Source organism: Ambystoma mexicanum, chromosome 3q (genome assembly GCF_040938575.1).
Source record: "Ambystoma mexicanum isolate Mex_15411 chromosome 3q, UKY_AmexF1_1, whole genome shotgun sequence".
Lineage (NCBI taxonomy): Eukaryota > Metazoa > Chordata > Amphibia > Caudata > Ambystomatidae > Ambystoma > Ambystoma mexicanum.
The window spans coordinates 252268264-252292782 of NC_090926.1; the positions used below are offsets into that span (position 1 = coordinate 252268264).

Genomic DNA, 24519 nt, shown 5'->3' on the forward strand with positions numbered 1-24519 from the left:
GTAATCGAACAAGCGGCCCACTTCGACTATCTTGGGGTAAGGGTACAGTAGTATCCAGGTTCGTGGATGAGGGGCTCAGGTTGATAAGGCAGCAATCAACTTAGAAAAACTATGTGGTGCTACAAAATCTTTTTTATCATAGCCATGGTAGTGGAGCCATGCCCACAGCTTTTGACCTATATAACAAACAAGTCATACCAGCTGTACAATATGGGTCAGAGCTATGGGGTCATGTAAAGATGGGTCAATTGAATATCAAAGAAAATACATTTTAAAAACAACTTTTATTGCTCCCTAAGAGTGCTCTGTTAAATTGTGCTCTAGGTGAAGTATTCCAGAGACACCGGTAGGGAAGTAAACTTTTTTACTGGGTTCCGGGTTACGAGATAACACAGTAGGTAGATCCAAAGGTAGGTAAGTCGGAAGTACAAGAAGGCATCCACCGGCCTCCACTCTCACAGGTGGCTCCATCTGACAATCATGGAACTTTCAGGGGCACTCCCAGCACAACATTCCACAGGCATTCATTCCACCAGGCATTCCATCAAGCAAGCATTCATGCAGGGCCAAAGCAAGGGAATCACAAGACATAACATGCTCCCTCTGCATCTACTGACCTGGAACTTTATATCCTCCCCATCGTCACCCGGGCTATGTTTAACCCAGTTTTCTTTTGGTTAATGGTTTGGTTCCAACCAGGCTTTGAAAAATCCAGGGAGGCATTGCTACAACTCATGTCCTTAAATGGAGGCCAAATCCTCAAATGGATTGCCCACATTGTTATTGCTCCATGATAAGTTTAAACCAAGGGGCAGTTTCACCACCATACTTATTAGAGCTAAAATCTCTGCAAAGCATAGAGCAATGGAATGACTTTTTGTTGATGCCGCCAAAAATCACCTTGACCATGAATATGCTGTAAAGAGTTTGGGTTTAAGCAATATTTTGATGAAATTAGTCCGACTTTCAAGAGATCCTTGTATCTGCGCCTGAGACTGGGCATCTTCCCATTTGCTGCGCTGACACACGTGTGGGGCACTTCAGCATTTGATATTTGTCCTATATGTGGAAATGCTAGAAATACACTTCTACATTTTTTTTCCTGCTATGCAAAATATCCCAGAGTTTGAAACTATTGTATTTAAAACATATTTTGAGAGAAGATGGCACTTGCGCCTTAAATGCTGCTATGTTGTGTTTAACTTATTCTCCATCTCCCCCAGTGATGTTTGCTGCAGCCCGCTATAGCTATCGTACGTGGCTGCTGAGAAAGAAGTTTTAAATTTGAACATGAGGAAAACTAGCTACCTCTGGTGTTTTATTTACTAAGGCTGTGAGCTTTTCTCTCCATGTTATTTTTGTTTGTTTAGTAATCTGTGTAATTGTTTTTGAGGTGTGCCAAAAATTCTCATGTCTATTGTTTTTAGTCTTTAATGAAATCTGAATTTTATTTTAAACTTGATGGTTTTATTACTTGACACCACACCCCTTCCCGCCCGACCTCTGTAAGTTAGCCCAGGGAGAAACCATACTCCTATGTCCCGTACCCTTTCCTCCATACTTGTGGGACATTCCGTCCTTCAGGATGGGACAGGAGCACTTTAAAGCATCAACAAAAAAAGGTCCTTCTTACAAATGTACGTGGGGCCACCGCACGTGACCGTAGCCCCGCCTTCCTGAGCTCTGCCCTGCACATCGCCCTTCAGTACTTTTCTTCACGCGGTCGGATGCACGTGCATCACAGGTAATATAAATTTTCTTTTTGTTCACTTTTCCATTTCCTGCTCCAGTTACACGGTCATCTTTCTTCCGTCTATGCCGGAGCATCTGGGATTCGTGTCCTGTTCGTCGTGCGAACGTCGTTTCATGAGGGCGGATCCCCACTCTCTTTGCCTGGAGTGTTAGGCGCGGAACACCGAGATCGTGAACGGGAGTGTTTTTTTACATCGAGGAGATGCTGGTCTCGACTCATCTGAGGTGCGTTTGGTAGGGCTAATGGATTTTTGGGTCTTGCCTCTCTCCAACTTCCCTCTGCGCTCTCTTAAGGCTTTGGCCGTCATCAACAAACACTTCACATTCTGAACATGGATGCTCTGCCCTGAGGCACCACGGACGGACCCTGTGTGGGTCTGTCAAGGACATCTTTGCCCCATAATCTCTGCATTTTTTTAAGCCAGATCGGGGCGTAGATGGAGCCGATGAAGAGGCCATCGCAATCGAAGGATTGAAGAATTCTTCGATTTCTTCACAGAACCGAGTGTTACGTTCCCGAAGCTCATGAAGCGCGGACAAACGGAACTGAGCAACAGACGCTGCAAGGCACTACTTATACCCATGATGACGCCATCGAGACGCAGGCCTCCGAGGGACATCGATACGCAGCGCCCTCTACTGGAAAAACATTTCCGAAGCAGCAAGCTGGAAATATCAAAGATAAGGAATACGTGGGAGGACACAATCCATTCGAATTACATCATAAATATATGGCACCACGTTACGGTCCATTAGATTTGCCCATTTTAAAAAATGTCAAGCTTTACCCTCAACCCTTATCTGCTGGGAACAAGGTGCAGAACAGACTTTGGGACAAACTGGGTTTGATGTTGAGAAAGATGGACAGAGGGAGGTGGTCACTCTCCACCCTCTGAATCATCTCAAATTAATTAATACTTGCCCAATCTTTGGCTGAAATTACAATGTACTCAATGACGGAACAACCTGTTTGGAAGGGGACTGGGACTGGGTCTCGGCTCGAGGTCCCTGTCAAGTTGACTAAAAGTTCCGGGGTTATCCTGAGGTTCCCCTTCTTGTGGCTATATCTAAGATCAGCAAGATTGAGGGTCCCCCTTTGAGGGTTCTGGCTTCAGGGGGTGACTCTAAGCCTTCCCACACTCAGACCTGTGGTGGAACCGAACAAGCCGCTTCAACACCTTTAAGTCTTAGAGTACCGGCTCTGCTGAGGTTCCCTTACTTGGGGCTAATTCATCAGCATTCTCTAAGGTGTCTCAGGAACACTCTAGATCTGCTAGCACTGGCTCTGCCGAGGTTCCTTGTGGAACATAAGTCCCCTGACTCCCCTGTGGCGACCACAGCCTCGCATACACCTGTGACGCAGTTCGCCTCAGGCGTTAACAAAATGGCGGCCCAACCCCCGCGGTCCATGGTGGCCATTTTGACTACCTCACACCAACGTTCACCCCGGCTGGTACTGGGGGGGTCTGTTTTCGGGGCAGAGCAGCCTTTTCCAAGTTTTGTGGATAACCAGAACCTGTTCCGCCCTCCAATGGATTATCGTGTTCGGACTCTGCTGCCGCACGATCTTGCTCCCTCCTATGTCCGTGCCTTTGATTTACGTGGATCCAGTTGGTGGAGGTCTATCCTGGCAACCATCCTCTTTGCGATCCTGGGGTTATGCCCCTTCCAAACTTTATGATCTCCTCCTTCAATACCTCTGGTGGAATGACTTTACTGCCTCTCATAATCAAATCAACTTCAACAGTTAACTCATCCCTAACCATGAAATAACCCTTAAATTCTTCATCAATTTTGTCTGGCCAACCATTCATTATCCATTCAGTCACTTGATTAAGTATTATATCTTTGGTATATTCCTCTCTCCATCTTTCCATACTCGCAGCCTTGAGCACACCGCATACCTGCACATTCAAATCCATATCCACCTCTTCTGTAATACCTTCCATTTCACTTCTTTCACAAGGCATTCTAGATAGAAAATCTGCAACACAGTTCAATTTTCCTGGAACATATTCAATTTCACAATTATATTTTAATAATGTGAGGCTTAACCGGGCAATTCTTGGTGTAGCTTTTGACATACCTTTTACAGTGAACACCCCTTCTAACGGGTTTTTGGTCTGTTTTTTAATTTTGAATTTCTCATCACACATATTCCCTATAATTTTCTACTCCCCAACAAAATGCTAATAGTTCTCTCTCCACCACAGAATATCTCGCTTCTGTGTCATTTATAGCTCTAGAGGCAAACATTATGATTTATTCCCGCTCTCTCTCTAGTACAAAACCTCCTAATAATGGCGTATCAACAATGCATCTTTAATAGTGTCCACACACTTCTCATGTTCATTGTTCCAAACCAATTTCACATTTTTTTTTTCATCATCTCTCTCGAAAATTGGGTTATTTCAGCGTAATGTTCTACACATTTATTGTAGTACTCTGCTAATCCAAAAAAGGAACGTAAATCATCCTTGGTACTAGGCTAAGGCGCTTTCTCAATGGCTTTCATAGCCTTAGATTTGGGTTTATAACCACCTTTAGACAATGTGCCCCAAATAATCTTAGCTTCACTTCCAAATGTACACTTAGTGTATTCTACAGTTAAACCTTTTTCTTCGAATGTTTTTAAAACTCTACACAATCTTTGTTCGTGTTCATCTGCACCCAATCCACACACTGTAATCCTGGAAAACACATACTCCAATAAATGTGACATTACTCTCTGAAATATAGTTGTGGCCGAAGCCAAACCAAATGGCATCCTGGCATATCTATACATTCCAAATGGATTAATAAAGGTAGTACATTTCTTAGACTCATGATGTTACTGTATTTGGTAATAAGCCGGCAATAAATCAATAGTAGAAAATGTGTCGGCTCCTGCAATCGTGTTCAGCATTTCAGAGATAACAGGTAATGGAATTTCTCTACTGTTATAGCTTTATTAAGTTCTCTAAGATCAATACATATCCTAACCTTGCCATTCGGTTTCATAGCAACTACAATAGGAAATACCCATTCCGATGCATCTACTTCTTTAATCACTCCTTCATTTTTCAACCTATCTCCTTCCGCCTTAACTTTATCCCTCAAACCAATAGGGATGTGTCTCACAGTATGTGACATAGGTTGGACATCAGGTTTCACCAATATCTTATGTTTATACCCTTGAAGTTTCTCAGTTTTCTCACTATACACCTTGGGAAATTCTTTCTACTTTTCCCCTAAAATATTTTTTCATTATTTTGGACTCCACACTTTCGCTGTTGGTTACCACCATGGAGATGGGTTCCAGACCTCCAGCATTCAACTTAATTCGTAATTTGGCATGATCTTCCCATCCCAACACTTTTTGATGCCACATAAACTTTGACCTCAGCTAACCTCCCCCAAAATTCAATTAACACGAGTCTAGTATCTGAATTATTGAACCTTCGAAAGCATTGGGATTTTTAATATCAGACTTCTTCCGGACAGGATTAAAACCTTTAGAACCAGAGTCCACTGTTAATTATGCCATCAATCTTTAACATGGTTTTAGGAGTACCCCTTTTTGTTACAACTCTTAACCATCATAGCAACATCTGCTCCTCTTATCTCCTCCTCTTCATCTTCTTCCTGTATGCATTTAATCCTTGGATTACCTTTCTTATTGCACATTACGCCAAAATGATCTTTGTTTTCTGCAATTGGAACACTTTTTATTCAGAGCCAAACAATGCTGTGAGTTGGCATAGTGTACCATTTTTCCACATCGAAAACATTTTCCTATGTTTTCTTAGCATCCTCTTCTTGCCTTTCCGTCAGATACTTGCCATCTTTGTTTTCCCAATCTTCATTTCTCACAGAATTGATCTCCTTGGATACTTCATCCTCTATTACTGCATTTACTTTAGTCACTTGGGTACCCAAATCACAGTTCGATCCTACTGCATGTCCCTGTGTGTGCTATTGCCTCCTCTGACGGATCATCACAAATCCATAGCCTTGCCTGGACTACCGTACTGTTGGTATGAATAATAATCTGATCACGGATCAACTCGTCTTGAGTTGCACCTCTTCCAAAATTACAAATTGTGGCTAACTTCTTTAGTGCACTAAGATATTCATCCACACTTTCGCTTGTATCTTGTTTCCTTGTGTAGAAATAACTGCTCATAGCTACATTAGTCCTGAGTTGATAGTAAATGTCCAAAGCTTGCAAAGCTAGCTCATGTTCATCAGCACCATCGCCCTCTGCATCATTACCTTCAGATACTTGAGGGGATAGTTCCCTATACACTCTGTGACCCTCTGGGCCTACGGAATGCAGAAGCAACTTCTTTTTGTATTGCTGTGAATGTTTGTTTATCTATGGTGTCAATATAATTCTTCCAGTATTCCTTCCATTATCCCCATGGAATGGAGGGTTCACCAACTGTGGCTACTAAAAATGGTTGAGGAGGGTGGATAGTAACCTGTTGCATAGTTCACACTGATGCCTAGAAGTTAAATGATTGGACTTTTGTTTTCTCAATCTTGTACAAAAATTGACGTGCAGCGTTATAGTTCTTTACAAAATTAAAACGTGTTCACAAGGGATTATGTTGGCTTCACTGCTTAGGTTTGCAATTATGTGATTTCCTGGTCAGTTATGATGAATCTGATCATTCAGACCCCTTTGACAATTCACACTCCTGTGGTAATAGTGACGAGAAATAATTCTATGCAATGGCTAATGGAATTACATCACTAGATCGTGCGCTTTAATTGTCACTGTCTTCACAGTAATATCTAAGGTGGTTTGCAGTATTGGATTCACTTGCACCATTGAATTTGCACCTTTAATAGTGCTGCTGCGTACTTCAATGTTGCAGCTGTTACTGTAATACCAACACAGATTTCACTGTTGAACTCCCACATTCAAACGTGCTGTGGCGTACATACATTGTCCGCAATAGTCAATGCCTGCACCATTGATGGCCGCTGCACGCAGAATCATGCTGTGAGGGTCTTTACTCGAACCATAAGGAGAGCGTAATTGGCTAATGAGCGTTAATATGTCTGACGCTCACACTTTATATTTCTCAGCTATGGTTTATCATGCGCATTTACGCCTTGACAATCACTGAACATCGTTATGTCTATGCCGGCGCCCTTTAAAAAGATGCGCAAATATGTACCAGCAACACTTTGGGGCCTTGACTCCGGTGGCTACTTCCTCATTGTGGGACACGATTTGATCCCATCCTCGTCGCCATTTGAAGAATGGTGAGGGCGCCTTATATCAGAGGGTTGATGCTCATTTATTTATGACTTGAAGTTCCTTGTAAACTACAATAGGTCCCACACAACAGATGCTACCTTCTTCCTCCAACCGTCACCTACAGAACTCTACCTTCACTCCATTGATTCTACATTCCTACCTACCATTCCACAGTTCTGACCTATTACAATACCTAGATACTACAGTTGACCTATTCGAGCCAGCCAGTAATAATAGTTCTTTGCGTGTTATTATGTGTACAACTGGTCCAAAAATATCCATGAATCTGTGTGGGAGAAAGAAGAACAAGTTCTGATGTGTCAGTATCCTATTTTTTGTTGGGAGTATTTTTACTCCCTATTTTGTTATTGTTGCAGTATTTGCTTATTTTTAGGGAGTAAAAGTGGCTGATACACCCTTATGTATAGGACTGGCTTCAACAGCATGGTTGTTTTTATTTGCCAACCTGGATCTCATCTGTATTACGTGTAACTGTGAGTCACACTTTGCAGCCATCCTTCTCTGGACCTATGGTTTTGGAACCATGGTCTGGAACCTCCTTATTTTTTTGTGGTGAAGGGGCTTGGTGCGCCCCGGGGATCGTCAACTGGGTGGTTGCCATTTTTCCAGCACTTCTACTCTCCAGCATAACTAGAATTTATCTTACTATGCGCTATTGGCCTGGGAGACTTATTGGGTTGAGCCCATTGTTCTCGTTCACTGCGGGAGAACTTTTGGGAATAGAGTTGACTCCAACTGTAACAGTGAACTGGCGTTTTCTCTGCTCTTCCTTGAGCCACTGGGTTTTTCAGGACAATTTGTATTTTTGATGGTACTGGTAGTTTAGATTTCTATTGATTTAGGGGTGATAAATCACTGCAAGTCACTCATAATGTATCTACTATTGTAACTAAATTGTGTGCGACTGCATCTGTTACCGTTGGGTTTGTGTGTCAACTGTGTCCATCGATGGACCCAATACTGCATTTTTCTATATTTTACTTGATTGCTTCCCTTTTCGGATTTCCTAACTGTATTGCCCCTTTTGCTCCCTCCTGCGATAACCTCTAGTTTACTTTGCTCTTGGGGGTATGTCTTTCTACTAAGTATTGGAGTGAGTACGGACTATTATAATCCACTAAATATTTTTCTTTGTATACTGTTGCTTTGCTTTCTTAGCTTAACTACTTCAGGCTTGTTGTATACATAAATAGTATATATTCAAGGGTAAGCATTTCAAGTTGCAAGCTTCTAGCCTGGCATAAAGTCACCCTCCCCCCTCTTTTTTTCTATATGCATGTGGTGCACATGTCTTACTTGCTTAGTCAATTATTATTCGTCAAAGGATAATGCTAATTTTGGGGGCCAAAGTATTGTGTGATGGGGCGGCCCGCCACAAATAACCACGCTGATTCCGCAGTAAAAGTTCAAGAATGTTTATTTAAAATAGTTTGTCAGGATAGCTGCTTTTCTGTTCTCATGGGGTTTTAAGGGACTGGGGAATATTGGGGCTAGGGCTGTCCCTTTCCTCTCAACCCAGGCTTGGGACCCCACCTCAGATGCCCCTACCGGGTTGTTAGTAGGCTAGTGATCGGTAACCCCTAACTGTCTCTTCTCACTACGACTAAAGGTGTTCTCCCTAAGTCGTTGGCTATCTAACGCCATAGGGAACTTCTAACTCTCCCTCTCCTATCATTGGTTAGTTGCTGAGAAAATAGGGAATGGTGCCGTCTTTCACCTGGCGTCACTTACACAATCTCTCATTCCTGAACCTTCGCAATGCAAATCACTTTCAACGGTTCTCCTCCCACCACATCACTGTCCCTTCCAATCACTCACTGTGCCATTCCACCTCCACCCTTTTGATCTTCCTTTCCCACTCTCGTTCTAATTAACACTTTTACGCCCAACTATCCTTCTACTTCTGTTATTCCTTTTCCCTCCTTCCTCTCACTCTATTTCTTTGCCCCCTATTCTTCTAATCCTAACCCCTCTTCAATTCTGTACCAATGGCTACTCCTATTCTCCCACTCACTGTCGCTCTTCACACTGCTACCTCCAATACTGTTCCGACTCCGCTATTATCACTACCACTTTCTAGATTACTCAGGGATATGGTGCTTTGCACACCTCTTATACTAGTACCTGTTTAACCCTCAGGGACTCGCAGGGATATGGTGCCTTGCTCACCCTTTTCAAACCCAGGGAAATGATGCCCTGCTCATACTCCTACCACTAACTCCCACTCTACCACTAATGTCCTGCACTGGCTACTCCCTCTACCTACCACCTCTAAACCCAACCACTACTACCGCTGTCACTACCACTACCCCACTCCACTATGCCTACTCCACTTCTACTACTCAGACTCCCCTCTCTCTCTCTGACACTCCGCAGACCCCCTCCTTAACAGTATTCTCTGCACTTCAAAACGCTCTCTCCTTCACTGGTCTCTCGGACGCCCTCGACCTCCTGTCCTCATCCAACTAAACTACACTTGCACATTCACACAACTTCCTTAAATACCCCACCCCTCCCAGGATTGGCCACTTACCTCAACCAATAGTTTACCTGTCTCCAGGGGTTGTGACAAGGGAAGGCCAAGGCAGGGCTTAAGAGATGTTAATTCCCCCCCTCCCTCTTTCAACATGGACCCTGCTGAGGCCCTAGGAAGCTGGAACAATAAAGGCCTGCAAGCCCTTTAAAATAATATGGTCCTTGGTGGCATAGCAGGTTAAGCCTTCATGTGGCCATTTATTAATAAAAATGAAATCTCTGGTTGGTTAGTGGTGTCCTCTTCGCGCGGACTCCACCTGATAGTTGTCAGCTGGAGCCTCATTACAATGCCAACCTGTGTTGTACTGCTTGGCGGCACCCCACGAAGGTGTCCTCGTTTCCTCTGGAGGCCGACGTTGCTGCAGGTAAGGAGGGGGGTCTGCCTGCATCCAGGCACCAGTGGGGATGGGAAGTGCTCCCTCCCTCGCCCCCCGACAGGGCCACAGAGTTGGCCCTGTCACAATAGTTATATTTAACACATTTTACAGTATAATCTGTTGTTTATGTGGGCATATCTGTACCTTGATACCTTTTACTCTTTAAGAGTGAAGCCAAATTGCTCCGCTTTGTTAACATGGATTGCTTTTGTTATATTCAATGATGCGCCCAGTGATTCTGAGACAGGATCTTCAATGTAAAGCAGTTTGTTGGTTCGGCAACCTTCAGTGGTAAGTATGTATATAGCCGTAGTCATCCATCCCTTCCCTTGTCAGGTCTCTTTCAGCTGTTCCCATGAAACACTCATCTAGCCAGCAGATGAGTTCCATAATGTCATGAGCCTGCATGTTCAGGCAGGGAAGTGCAGGATATAATGCATCCTCCCCATTTATACCATTTAGAGAAACCAAACACCACAATGAGGCCCCTATATACTACACATCCGTCGCTGTCATAAAATTACGACCTGACTAGGACTACTGTGATGGATATGTAGTCTAAAGTATGCCCAATCCTCCCTGCCTGACCCAGATAGAGGAATGTGTAGACAGCAAACTAGATGGATATTCTTCCATGTGATAAATTCTCCAGTTACTCACAGAAAGGAAAACTTTGCTGCCTGGACCCTGCCACTTCCTGGCTGTGCATATGCCCCCTGGGAAGGTACATAGGGATCCTGCGAGAACTGCCAGTGCTACCAATACGCTGGGAGACCAGTACCTTTTTAGATACCTGGGGGTTGACATCTATCACACGGCGGAAGCAGAATATACATATAACACTGAGAAAGCAGTGACAAACATCGAGAATAGCATGACTAGGCTCCCCTTGGCCATGATGGGGAGGGGGGCGCTGCTGAAGATGGTCGTATTACCCAGGCTTCTAAACTTTTATGGGAACATACCATACATGATACCTAAGCAATTCTTTGTTAAACTTCAAGGCATATATATAGGGGCTTCCTCCGGGCTAGAACCAGGAATAGGATAGCCCTATGGAAACTACAGAACACATATGACAAAGTGGGTATTAAGCTGCCTAATTTTGAGATCTATCATTTGGCCAGTCAACTACGATACGTGACTAAATGGTTGGCGGAAGACTCAACATCAGAATCCAGACTGTTGAGATCTGAATGTGCCTCGTTTTTCTTGAAAGAATGGATATGGCTGCCTAAACAAGAGATAAAAGGGTGCCCGGGGTTGTTGGAACTAGGATGGAAAATATGGTGTAGAGAACCCGACCCTGTGTTCCCCGCAAGTGCCGCTAGTGGCATTGACTGGAGGAGACGTGCAACTGAGGAAGACGATTCGTATGCATTGGGAACCGGTGGGAATTGCAACAATCTGAAACATATGGCAAGAGGGAGGAATAAAGGAATTTAATGTGCTAGTGGAAGAAACTGGTTTACACTTGGGGCAGTATATTACCTATACCAGACTGGTACAGCGGGTAAGGGAGACCTGGTCGGAAATAATGCTAGACGAACAACCAGACACGGCCATCGAAACATTATATGATGTCGCAGAGGGAGGGCACGAGGTTTCCCAAATGTACAAATTACTGATGTCCAGAGTGGGAAGGGAAGTAACCCAGCTGAGGCAGGACTGGGAGGAGGAAGCAGGGGAATTTATGACTGATGGGTTGTGGGAGCGGGTTCAAGGGTACCAAAAAGTGTCTAGGAACACGAGGCTGCAACACATACAGCTATATATAACCCACAGAGCATATATGACTCCCCAGAGAATTTCCCGATTGAAAAGTGCAGAACGACAGACATGCCCCAAGTGTGGAGAAGAAAATGCAGGGCTGATGCACATGTTTTGGGCATGCCCGGAAATTGGGAAGTTCTAGAGAGAAATAGCCCACTGATAAAACGAGAAAGGGATCCATTTAATCGTGGAATCAGTGTGGGCATGCATGGTAGGGGGTGTTCCCTAGACCACGCCAATTGAAACATGTTAGTAAACTCAAAGATTTGGTTACATGATTCGACCCCATGGTTGCCATGGGGTGGAATCATTTAAAAGACCTAAGATAGAGGTCTGGTGGAACGATCCCTGTAAATGGACTGAAGCAGAAACAGTAGTATGGAGTGAGGTGGCCAATGGGGGAGGGGAGGAGAAGCGGAAACCCTGACAGCCTGGAAACATCTAGTGGCCACATTATCGGGGCCCACCCAGGGCGGCCCAGGCGATGACTCCTTTGAGAATACAGATGAGGAGATACTTCAGGGGACAAAGACGGAGGGCGAAGTGGAGTAGGCTTGAGCTGGAGGCTGGGATAGGGGTAAGCAGTAGATACTTAAGATGTTTTCATAATGCTAAAATGCTATGACAAGCACTGCTGGGGTTGTTGTAAAAATCAATAATAAAAAAAAAAAGATAAAACAGGGATGCACATCGTGTGCCACCCCTTCTCACTACTCGTAGCACATACTCTTGGGATGCATCTCTGCTCCCAACCACAGTGCAGTATATAATGCATGGGTGCGTATCGTGTGACACCCTTGCTCACCATGCTCATTGCACATATTCTTTTTGTCATCTCTCTGCTCCCATCCGCACTGCAATATGATGCACGGGTGTACATAGTGTGCCACCCTTCTTACCGTGCTGGTGGCACTGGGTTAATTAATCAACATTCATTAATCCACATTCATTAATACATGCACAATTCTCTGATCTTAATTGATCCTATACATGAACTTTGCATTTGAATGAATATTTTGTATATCACTTAATATGAATTTCACCACGTGGGCAATCTGTCAATAATGTACCACTATTGCATAACTTAATTCAACACACTTATTTATGTGCCCTGCTCCCATTGCCACGTGCCATAATTTCAATATTTCAAATTATTTCAAACAATTAAGCTATGGTACTTTGTACATTGCAATTGTCAGTTACATTAAACCACACATCGTCAAACATGTAACCAATCTGCCTGCGGCATATATTAATTTCTTAATCCACACATATGCGTTTTCTTGACCATTATAAATATCTTATCCCATCTGCTCCTTGATTTACTGTAAACCGATGAGAACTATATTATTCATGCTATGTCCATTATGTCCTGAAGGAACCTCCTCTTATACACTAATAAATAACTCCTTTTCCACATCCCCTTCCTTACATGAATCAGTGCCTCGCTTCGTTTATTGACTTCGTTACTCATTGTGTTTTCTTTGCTCATGTGCTTTCACATTGTCTGGGTCCAGAGGCCTGGCACCTCACTGCTTTGCATACCAGTTACAGACGAAAGCGATCACCGCGATGCCGCAACACGCTGCGATTCTTTTCTCTAATGCGATAGGTCGTCGCAACTTTCAGGCAAGAAGACCCTCTTCTCTAGCTTCATGCTGGGCAGTAGCTCAGCGTCTTCCCTTTAAATTGCTCTTGCAGTGCCGAGAGCTTCCGAATGCTCTCTAGTCACTGTTCTCGTGCCACTTCTCTGCACATAAAGGGACGATGGCATCACCTTAGATCTGCATCGTTCAAACTTGCATGGATTCCCGTGGGCACACTGGCATGTTAAAAAGTGAATCTTTTTGTGCTGAATGTAACTCAATGTCAGATTACAAGTTAATATAGAATGACCATTCAGGGCTGTATTCATTATAATTCTGTACTGTTCCCAGTGAACCTTGGTACCCTCATTGGTCACATGGTACACTTAGTTGCATGTTCGATTGCAATTCTGGTTTGTGCCTAGATTTCCCTTCATAGCGCTTTACTTGCTGTGCATCAGATGACCCGTGATGCTCTTTTTAGATTTATTCTACTCCACAGAGCTCTTGTTCTCTGTATGCCTTTTTTGATTGATTTCGTCCTGGTTTAGTGCGCTCACTGGACTCTTCTGCTCTCTGTAAATTCTCTGGATACGTTTCCATAGCTTATTGGCACTTACTGTGCTCTCTGACACTTCTTCTGCTCTTTGGCCTAATTTTACTGTGCTCACTGACACTTTAGTGGTCTTCTCTGGGCCCCACTGGCTCCTTTTATCTTCTTCGCCTTTTAGGTTGACTGTAACATAGGAGGCCACACACGAGAGGTAAGTGAAGTTCCTTTAATAGTAACCAGCCAGAGCCCAGCAGTACTCAGCTTGCACTTCACCTCTCCAGTAAAACTCCCAACTGGCTCCCATAGAACGTGGAACCCTAAACAGATGTATACAAGTCAGCAAGAGCAAGTGTGGAATTCTACACACATTACAACAGTTGACCTGCTCATGCGGGTACCAATTGGGCTCCTCCTTTAGCAGCATTTCCACTGCAGGGTTACTGGATGATATTTGGGGGCGGTGGCTGTACTTTTGGCTGAAGCAACTGGAGTTGACCACCTCACCAACAAAATGTAGTATTCAATGATGCACAAAGTTTTGACTACTGGACCGAATCTTCAATGTAGAATCTTCAATGTAAGGCTACTTAGTGGTTACAGCAAACAGTGGTCATCGAAGTAAGTATACAGCAGAAGCCACCGGTCATGTCTCTCAACCATTGCTTCAAGTGGGCCGGGGCCAGGCGGGGCTGGGCTCCGGCAGTCTCCAAAAAGTGGGAAAATGTGCCTGCCATTAAGTCAGGCAAGCTTTGCTGTGGCTGGCTGGCACTTGTGTTGGTCACTGTAAATTCCTCTGGTGACCCCTCACACGAGTTGTCACCAGAGGAAGTTACTGTCCTTTTGTTTCCCACTCCCTCACCAGGTCACAGAGGTGTCTTTGACCCTTGGCGATCCTGGGGACTAATTTCTGTGTTTATAAAAGATGGCTTGAATTGTGTACTTTTCAAGCCATCTTTTATCAACATAGACCTATGCTACATATTTCTATGTTTATAAAAGAAATGACTTGCATAGTACACAAACCACAGTAAGGTACGCATACAAATATATACATGTTTACATGCATTTATATATTTGTTTGTGTACCTTACTATTGTTTGTGTACTTTTTGTAGGATACGCCTATCCCACAAGTCACGCCCCCAAATGAGGGCCCACCCTCAATTTCTTGCCTCACTTGAAGCCCTGCTCTCAACTGTTCGCACGGAGCACCCATCTAGCCAGTAGATTGCTCTTCCATGATGTCACCAGCCTGCTTACTCAGGCAGGGGATGTTCAGGATATTACTGTTTCACACTCGAGCAATAAGCTCCAAGCTAGGTGTGGGGGGCATTACCGCTTCTGGTAATGCTGGGATCCATAGTTACAGGCTCGGAATACTTCTAGTTTGGAAGTTGAATTTCGCAACTTAAAAAAAAATAAAAAGATGGCTGCCATGGATTGTGGAGAAGAGACTATAAGTAGTCCCTTCTCCCTGTCCATGGTGACCTTGCTGATGTCGGAGCTGCGCTGGTAAAACTGTTTTTTTATTTTATTGTTCATTTATAACACGCTTAATACTAGCATGTGGTTTCTAAGCGTGGGATCGGCATTCAAACCTGTTTTGCGCTGCGTTGCCGCTATCCTTCCTTCCCAGCACAGCCAGACGGGTGGTGGTGGTAGAGGGGGGAGGTTGTGGTGGTGGTGGTGGTGGTGGTGGTGGTATCATCTCTCGCATAGAGCATAAGGACTGATTATTCTTTTGTGTACCTTTGTCTACTTTTTTACATTTTCTGTCCTCGGCTTAATGTTACTGACAAAGAGTTGGCTGAATTCCGAAGCATCTGGGAAAAGTGGTACTACACAAAACAAGTCGTTAGTGATTAACGTTGAAATGCACTGGGCGGAGAGGGAGGGCAGGATATTGCAAACATGGCGTCGGGGGGGCCTTAGAGTGGTTACCTGGAACGTTATGGGCCTCAATAGTTATTTGAAGCGCAATAAAGTTATGATGTACCTGAGACCCACCTCACCAGGGAGAAACTGGAGGTGGTGAAGAGGAAATGGAGGGGGAGCATAGCTGGCGCCACATACTCGGCCTACGCAAGAAGGGTTATCACGTGGGTAGCACCCCACGTACCATTCCAATTGCTTCAGTCCACGGGAGATCCAGAGGGTAGACTGGTCGTTGTGAGGGGGATGCTGGAAAACCGGGAAGTGAGTATTGTAAACCTATATGCCCCTAACCAGGATACAGCGGCCTACTTTCGGACCCTGTATGGTAAGATTAGCCCCCTACTGGGTGGCGGGATCCTGTGGGGAGGAGACTTTAATTGTGTACTGAACCCTAAACTGGACAGGTCAGACAATAAGATAGACAAGCTTGCCCTGGCTGCAAAGGTGCTAAAGGCCCTCCATGGGGACTTCGATCTTGTGGATGTCTGGAGGCAATTGCACCCAGTCGATAGGCAATACTCGCACTACGCGGCACCACATGATCTGTACACGAGACTGGACTACGTGTTCGCCACTGCCGATATATGGTAAGTGAAATGAGAAGTGCGGAATACAAGGCTAGTGTGCTCTCAGACCACTCCCCGCTGGTCCTGGAGTGGCACCACCAGCCCCTTAGAGCGCGGATACCAACGTGGAGGCTCGGAGCTGAAGCTCTGCAGGACTCGGGATTCCGGGAGGATTTAAGGGAGGAGATGACAGAGTACTTTGAGATTAACACTGGTAGTGTCCGATCGATGGGAACTGTGTGGGAAGCATTTAAAGTATTAGTGCGGGGGGTAGCTATGTCAAAATCCAGGGGGGCATAGAACGAGAGCTGCGGGGAACGGAGGAAGATCTGTAAGACATTTTCCGTAGGGGAGGCGCCACCAAGGAAGACTGGGTCAGGATGAGAAAGCTTTAACAAGCTAGTTGTGAACACTGGGACAGGTTATGTAAATTAAGCTACAAGAAATACATGGAGAAGCAGCATGCGGGGGGAGACAAACCAGGAAGGTTGCTGGCCTGGCTTTATAAAAGCGAGTCACCAAGGCCCGCGATCAGGGAAATCGGAGGAGAGGGAGGGTGGATCCTGGACACCCAGGAGGGAGTGAATGAAGAGTTCCTCAGATACTACAAAGGGCTCTGAGGACCCAGGCGGAGCTAGGGACCGAGAAATCCGGGACGCGCTAGAAGACCTGGGCTTGCCCACCTTAGACGACCTAGAACGGGCAGATCTAGACGCCCCAATCACAATAGAGGAGCTTGAGTTAGTAATTCGACACCTACCCACTTGTAAGGCTCTGGGGTCAGATGGGCTCCCGAGCGAATTCTACAAAACCTATAAACAGGAGCTGTTACCCCCGTTGCTGGCTATGTTTAATGAGGCGTATGAGCAAGGCAGGCTGCCGGAGTCCTTGCGCGAGGCTGCGATTATCCCGCTCTTAAAGCCAGGTTAGCCGAGCACAGACTGTGGATCATACAGACCCCTGTCGATGCTCAGCCAAGATAGCAAAATCCTTACGGCGGTACTGGCAAACAGGCTCAAGTGTGTTATCAGCAAACTGATATATCCGGACCAAACAGGCTATGTCCCAGGTAGGAATATAACGGATAACCATAGGAGGCTACATCACATAATCGATCAGAGGCGGACCCAGGGGAGCTGGCGATCATCTCCCTCGACGCGGTCAAGGCTTTTGACTCGGTGAGATGGCCCTGGCTGCTGGCGACCTTAGAGGCCTATGGAATGGGCCCGGGGTATCTTAGGTGGGTTAATATGCTATACAGCTCCCCAATGGCTAGGGTTAAAACGGGTGCCGTGATCTCAGACAAATGGCAATTTAGCAGGGGCACCAGACAGGGCTGCCCCTGGTCACCTATGCTGTATATATTAGCGTTGGAGCCATTGGTTGTCTGCCTTACACAACAATATGGAGAAGTTGGGATATGCACCGCAGGAGGTCTGCACCTCATTTCATTATATGCCGACGATATACTCTTGTACCTGCGCTTCCCAGAAGAGAACACCCAATACATCCTGGAGGTGATGGAACGATATGCTGCCCTCTCCGGCATATCGGTAAACCCCCAGAAATCTAGTATGTTTCCCCTGGGGAGATATAGACTTGTTCCCCCAGGGGGTCTGCCGGTATTGCCAATACCCTGGCAAACCAAGTCGTTCAGGTACCTTGGTATTGACAATACCATACGACGGGAGAAGAACATAAACATAACACGTTGAAGGCAGTTGAAGGTATCAAAAATAGCATGGGTTTCTGGTCCAGACTGCCCCTGGCCATGATGGGGAGACCAGCTCTAATCAAGATGGTAGTCTTGCCCAGACTGTTAAACTTTTTCGTAACTATCCCACATGTGATCCCTAGGCGTTTCTTCACTAATCTCCACAGCTTGTGCAGGGGCTTCATATGGCATAACTCCAGGAACAGGGTGGCTCTCTGGAAATTACAGAACTCGTGTAATAGGGGGAAGGAATAAACCTGCCGAGCCTAGAGTTATATTACCTAGCGGGTCAATTACAATACGTGGCTAGATGGTTGTCTGATGAGGAAACAGCGGAAACTAGGCTATTGTGCATGGAACTGGCCCCCTATTTCCTTAGAGAGAGGTGGTGTGGCTGCCCAACCCTAAGATACTAGAGATGGCGTGGCTGTTGGTGCTTGGCTGGGAGGTGTGGCATAGAGCATGGCGGTTGGTGGGATACCCGGCCCCGTTTTCCATGCAGGTGCTGTTAGTGGCGCTATGCAGAGAGGACCCCCAATTGATGCAAGGAGTCCGTAGACACTGGGAACCCATGGGTCTGGCCACTTTTGGAGACATATGGCAGGATGGAGAGGCGTTAGAATTCCAGAAGTTGATGGAGGACACAGGGGTGCATAGAGGGCAACATATAACCCACTCCAGACTCGTTAAGCGGGTGCGGGAGAAATGGCCGGTGGTGGTGCTCACGGAACAACCGGACGTCACCTTGGAAATGATATGACATCTCGGAGGGTGGGCATGAGATATCCCGCGTATGCGAGTTACTGGGGTCCAAGGTGGAGAAGGAATTGTCCCAATTGAGACGGCTTTGGGAGTAGGAGGTGGGAGAGCCTATGTCGGATGGTTCATGGGATAGAGCCCAGAGATATCATAAAGTGTCCCGAAACGCGGGGCTCCAACAAATCCAATTATGTTACGCATAGGGCATATCTGACCCCCAGTAACATTGCTAGGTTTGAGGGCCAGATGACCCAGTGATGCCCCAGGTGCGGGGAGGAGGAAGCTGGGATGTTACACATGTTCTGGGCTTGCCTGGAGGTGGGCAGGTTTTGGGTTGAACTGAAAATACGCCTGGCTGAAAAAGGTATTAAGCTGGAGGTGGAGTCAGCCTGGGCATGCATGCTAGATTTCCCTAGGCCGCGCCATCTGAGGCACATTAGCAAAATGAAGGACCTGGCATACATCCTGGCCAAAAGAAGGATTGCAATGTGCTGGAAAGCAGCTCACAGGCTCAGGATAGAGTTGTGGTGGGCTGACCTTTTGAAATGGGCCGAGGCGGAAACGGTGGTTTGGTATGAAGCGGTTAGCAGGGGAGGCGAGGAGGAGGTAGGACCCTTAATTGAATGGAGGCAATTGGTGGCCACCATGGTGGGCCCCCCCCCCCCCCAGCCCAATTACAGTGAGGACGATGTGGATGAGCGGAGGACAATAGACCCGCCTGAGGACATACAAATTGATGATATGGACACTATGGCTCAAGTTGAGGGGGCGGGAGGGAACGGGACTGAAGAACAGAGTTTGTAATGTTATTTTGTTAAACACGGATATGGAAGTCCTAATTGTTATAATGTTTGGTGTGTTATAAAAAATAAAAAATGGTTAAAAAAAAAACGTTGAAATGCACTAGGCTGTTTTCAGTTATTTGAGAAAAGATAATGCGGGCCTTGCACAGTTGGCAGACCCAAGATTTTAGAGGGAATTCCGTTTTACATTTTTTTTTTTTTTTTTTAGCACAAACTGCTACTTTGGAGGGCAAACCATGTTTCACAAAGTGGGATGGTTAATTAACCATGTATGAGTTTGAGCCAAATTCAGTTGTCAAGTCTCCTTCTCTTAAGGTTTGCACATCCACTTCAAGATGTCTGCAAATGATCGTGCCATGTTCCGAGAATTTAATTGTCTTCCAATTGTTAGTACCTCAAAATGATAGCTTTGTCAAATGTCTAATTTTCTGCGAGTGTGGATACAATTGTGCAAGAGTTTCCATATTACAGTGATCTAAGATCAGTTGCTGTCATTATCTTTGCTTTGTAGTAAGGAGATAACCTGACTGCTTTTCTGTGAAGTATAATTGTGACTTTTATTTTCACTCTTTCCCCAGGTTTGAATGGTGACCTGAATGTAAATGGTTTAGCTGCTGTATCCCCCACAAATTCTTCAGGGACGTTTGCCTCAACCACTCATTCCAGCAATTCTTCCCTTGTGCAACATCCCAATGTAGCCTGCGATTATCTATGGAACTACACACAGTGCCAGCCGACAAATTCTGCAAATCCCAAAGACTCTCAGCTTGTTCCCCATCTCCATGCACTTGCTGCTTATCAACTGAATGGCCTTGCTGAGTCTCTCCAGCCTGCCTGCACAGAGGGCAGTACTGTGCATGATCCAGAGCACAAAGGCAAAGGTTCCCACAGGACCATGGAGCTGGGTTTCCATTCGCCTGAACTATATGATTCCTTCCACGATGAGAAATTTGGACCCTTGCAAAACGGGCCCACTGATTTCTACAGCACTCCTCGCCCGTCGCCCATGCTGTCATCTAGTATCCAGGCTTTTGCAACCACACAATGTCCAGAGCAGGAGAGCAGCCAGCTTGGGGAGGTTTGTGTAAAGGACATACTGCCCATCGCAGTTGGGGAGACGGTTGAATTGGAAACGTTGGAACCTTCAGATGCACAGATAGGTACAGTGTGCTATTGTTGACTGTGGTGTTCAACTCTCTTCATGGGATATGACTGGCCAGTGTTGGGGGAGGAGGAGGGGTGGCAGGGATGATGGAGATTAAGACTAGGACTGTTTCTTTTGTTCAGATTCATATTTTCTTAATTATAAATACACATAGTTGTTGGAAGGGAAACATGTGGTCAATTGGAGGTTAACCAGCCAACCATACCAAATGTATGAGATAAGAATTCAACTGAAGACCGTGGTAAAGTTTGTATTGAGTATTTAGGGTCATGGAAAGATACTTTGGAGCTTCTGCTCCTTCACTGCTGTAAAATGTGATTTATTTATTTTTCTTTTTTCTTTAACTGAGCTTGCTCCATTTTTCAGCAGCATTATTCGGGGCATTTCTCATGCCTAAAGTATTGTATTTTTAGAGCTTGTGAATCTGTTTAGACTTGCATGCTTTGCATATCTAGTGATTTGGTATAGAGTATTGCATCTTGGTTTTGAATTAAAAAAGGATCAACAAACAGGTGTGTGCCTGTTATCCTATCTTATGTATACCTACAATCTTTCACATCTCAATGTCCTCAGTGTTTCTTTTCCGCCATTAGGTTGGGTGCAAACAGATTGCTCTGTTGAAATCAAACATTGAGTAATTTCCCTCCATCAAAGTACATCTTGACTATGGCACATGCAACGTTGAATGACTGATGCATCAGAAGGCGCACCACACTGAAAGTCATAATGTTGGGCGAGTGAGGTGTGGGCGGGGGGCGGGAGGAGTTTCACAGCTAAATAACAGTATTTCAAATGTCTATGTACCCTCGAATACCAGTAGCTTTTAGCTCGTCTGGTTCCTTCGCCCTCGATGGAGAATACTCCATTTGAGTTTTGTCCCTCTTGCAACGGTAAATTCCCTTGGAAAGACACGTACCACATGTGCAACGATTGTCTCCCAAGGGTCCACAATGAGTGGCGATGTCGAGTCTGTAAGCTCTTTAAGCTGAAACCGCTTAAAGAACGAAAGATCAAGCGCTGGCCAGCCTATGCAATGCATGCTGAGAAAGGCAAAGATTTGTTATTGAAATCAACCGTTAATCGCTGAACAACTAGAGGTCAAGGAACAGACCAGCGGCTTCAAGAGTGACAGAGGAGAAAGATATGGAGGAAACTGATTTCTTTGCAGTTGGCCCTCAGCTCTGAAGGGATGACGTCCAGTCGTGCTGTGGAGGCGACACCTGGTGTCCATAATGCTGCAGTAGAAAAACACAGGCCCAAATATAAGCCAGATGACGCCCTTCAAAGTCAAACGTCAGGATATTTGAGTTAGGCATGCCAGAAGCGAGAGTAGAACATTCAGGGAATGCACCAAAATTAAAGTTAAAGATGACTGAACACAGAACAAAGTTGAGGGCAGTCATTAAATGGAGCTCTTTTAAAAACAACCCCAAATCGACTCAGACAACACTTGCAGGTTGAAAACCACTGTTGGGCCTATTTACACGCATAAACAGGATGAGGAAACGCACTTTCTTCATCTTTAAAGCAAAAAGGGGTATCTTCACCCTCAGAATCTGAAGATCTTGAGGAAGACATACCTATTAAGACTCCTATATAGAAGAGAGAGACACAAGGGGACACATTGTCAAAGTATAGGTTTGGTACCATAAAAAATAAAAATAAAGTATTTAATGATAATTTATATAAGACTTTCTACACCGAAAAGGAGATTAGTCTATTTAAGAACACACAAATATAAAAAAAAGGAAGGAGGTTCAAGAACCTATTTCTTTAGGGTTGTGTGAGGAGTCTGGAAATATACTCTGATCTGACACATGTTAGCCATGATTTTGGCTAAATACTTTTATTAGAACATAAAAGGGGTTGGTAAAAGGCCTTGCTGACCCTTCACTAGCAGTTTACCTTCCAAAACTCAAAACTAAGGATCTGTCTGTGCCTCACATCCTAAACAAAGGAATTCTAAAGTGAAAAGGATAATGTCTTTGGCCTGGAGTATTTTGTAAGTGTTAAAAAGAGCTGAAATGTATATAACTTGCACAAAAGAAGTTCATCAAGGATGGATATCTTGCTTCAGAGGGTTTTTCCCTTCCCCTGTATTCTCTGTCGCTTTCTTTTGCTACAAAGTACAGTTCTTCCTTGGGTCAACCCAACCACAAAGGTTATCTTCAAACTGATTGTCTTTCTTCTGTGCGTGGTTGGAATGCCCGGTGTACTCTCCTGCATAATTGTTGGTTCCCAAAGTTTCTTAAATCAACACAGGCTACAGGCTATTTCTTGTATCTCATTCACTTCCAACTTGCCTGGTGCATTTCCCTACCAGGACGTCCTTTACACATTTGCAACTGCATGGTATACTCCCCTGCCAGGCTTTCTGGGTTCACATCTTTACAATTGCCTGTTATATTGTCCTGCCAGGGCTTTCTTGAAAGCACACACTTGTATTTGCCTGGTATATTTTCTTGCCAGAGCTTTCTGTCATTTTTTACTTGGAACTGCCTGGTATACTCACCTTAGGTACAGACAGAACAAAAGCCCAGCTGGCTACCCTTAGATGCTGCAATAGTTAGGGACTTATGATCAAACAAGTAATGTGGAAAAAAACATCTTCCTAAACATATATCAAAAGATGGAAAAAAGGAAACGGGAAATAAAGAAAAATACAATTTATTAAGAAATTAAATAAGAGACCTCAAATGATGGTCTTCAAAGAATCAATCGGAGAAAGTCAGACAAATATCTCATGTGCAATCATTGTGTACGAAGGACACATCCATTATTTTCATTGTGCACAGTCAGTAATACCATACAGTGATGTTAGTAGTTAGTGGGTGACCTAACCAATTCTTTTTGCAAGTTCCCACATCTACAGAAGTGTCAACGGGTTTTAGACTGTTTCCAGGCTTGACACTTGGTTGCAAAAAAAGCCTTCAAGTTGTTTAGTCAATAGATAGAGGTTGGTGCAAGGCTTTCTTCAGGACACACACGAACCCCAATGTTGGAGCGATATTAAATCTTGATTTTCATCAAACCGCATACATTTTTCTACAACAAAATACATAGACTATTATAACACACTATATTTCCGGTCTGGCAATCATCTGCCATTTTATTTAAAATTAAAACATTCACATTACAAGTTCACATGTTCACCCAACATATTATTTAATTGTACATCATTGTTACTTTCTATTCTCGTCTTAATTTTTTGAGAGCATTGTTTCTAACATGACTTTCTCCTATTTGCTAGTTTTACTGGCTTCAGTGTGGTTCATCATTTCAAAAGAGGTTTGTTATTTTCATGTTGCCATGCACGAGAAAAACCAACACATGTCAAACAGTGATCTACTAATCACCAGATGGATTACCGTAAGGAATCGCTGATTTTGCATGGAAAACTTTGGATCCTACAATATAGCCCAATCTCGTTCTGTTTTTTCGGTGCCGTTGTTAGCATGCAGCCTCTATGTGTAGAAGACACATTCTTTGTTAATCCCACCTTGACCCTATTATTATTATTGATAAGGAGGGGCATATTTAATTGTTCCTACCTTTGTTATTATTTACTCAATCCCATCTTCTGACTCGTGCAAAACTGTCACGGCGAGTGGGTGGCGTGGTCAAAAGGCCCGGGTTATATTCGCGTCTACCATTTACTAAAGCAGAAACACGAAAGAGGGAAAACAGTTGGGCCGTCTGTTAGAACTAGTTCAACCGGGACAATCTATGG

The 24519-nt window shown here is 44.6% G+C and overlaps 1 protein-coding gene across 4 annotated transcripts in view; it reads left to right on the forward strand.

The window, feature by feature from the left end:
• Window positions 1-24519, forward strand: part of BAZ2A (bromodomain adjacent to zinc finger domain 2A) — a 2136751-nt gene that overhangs the window by 142428 nt on the left and 1969804 nt on the right. For all 4 annotated transcript variants that reach the window (XM_069653682.1, XM_069653683.1, XM_069653685.1 and 1 more), the window contains one exon: window positions 20203-20784. In XM_069653682.1, coding sequence (XP_069509783.1) covers window positions 20203-20784 — 582 coding nt within the window. The remainder of the gene's footprint in view (window positions 1-20202; window positions 20785-24519) is intronic.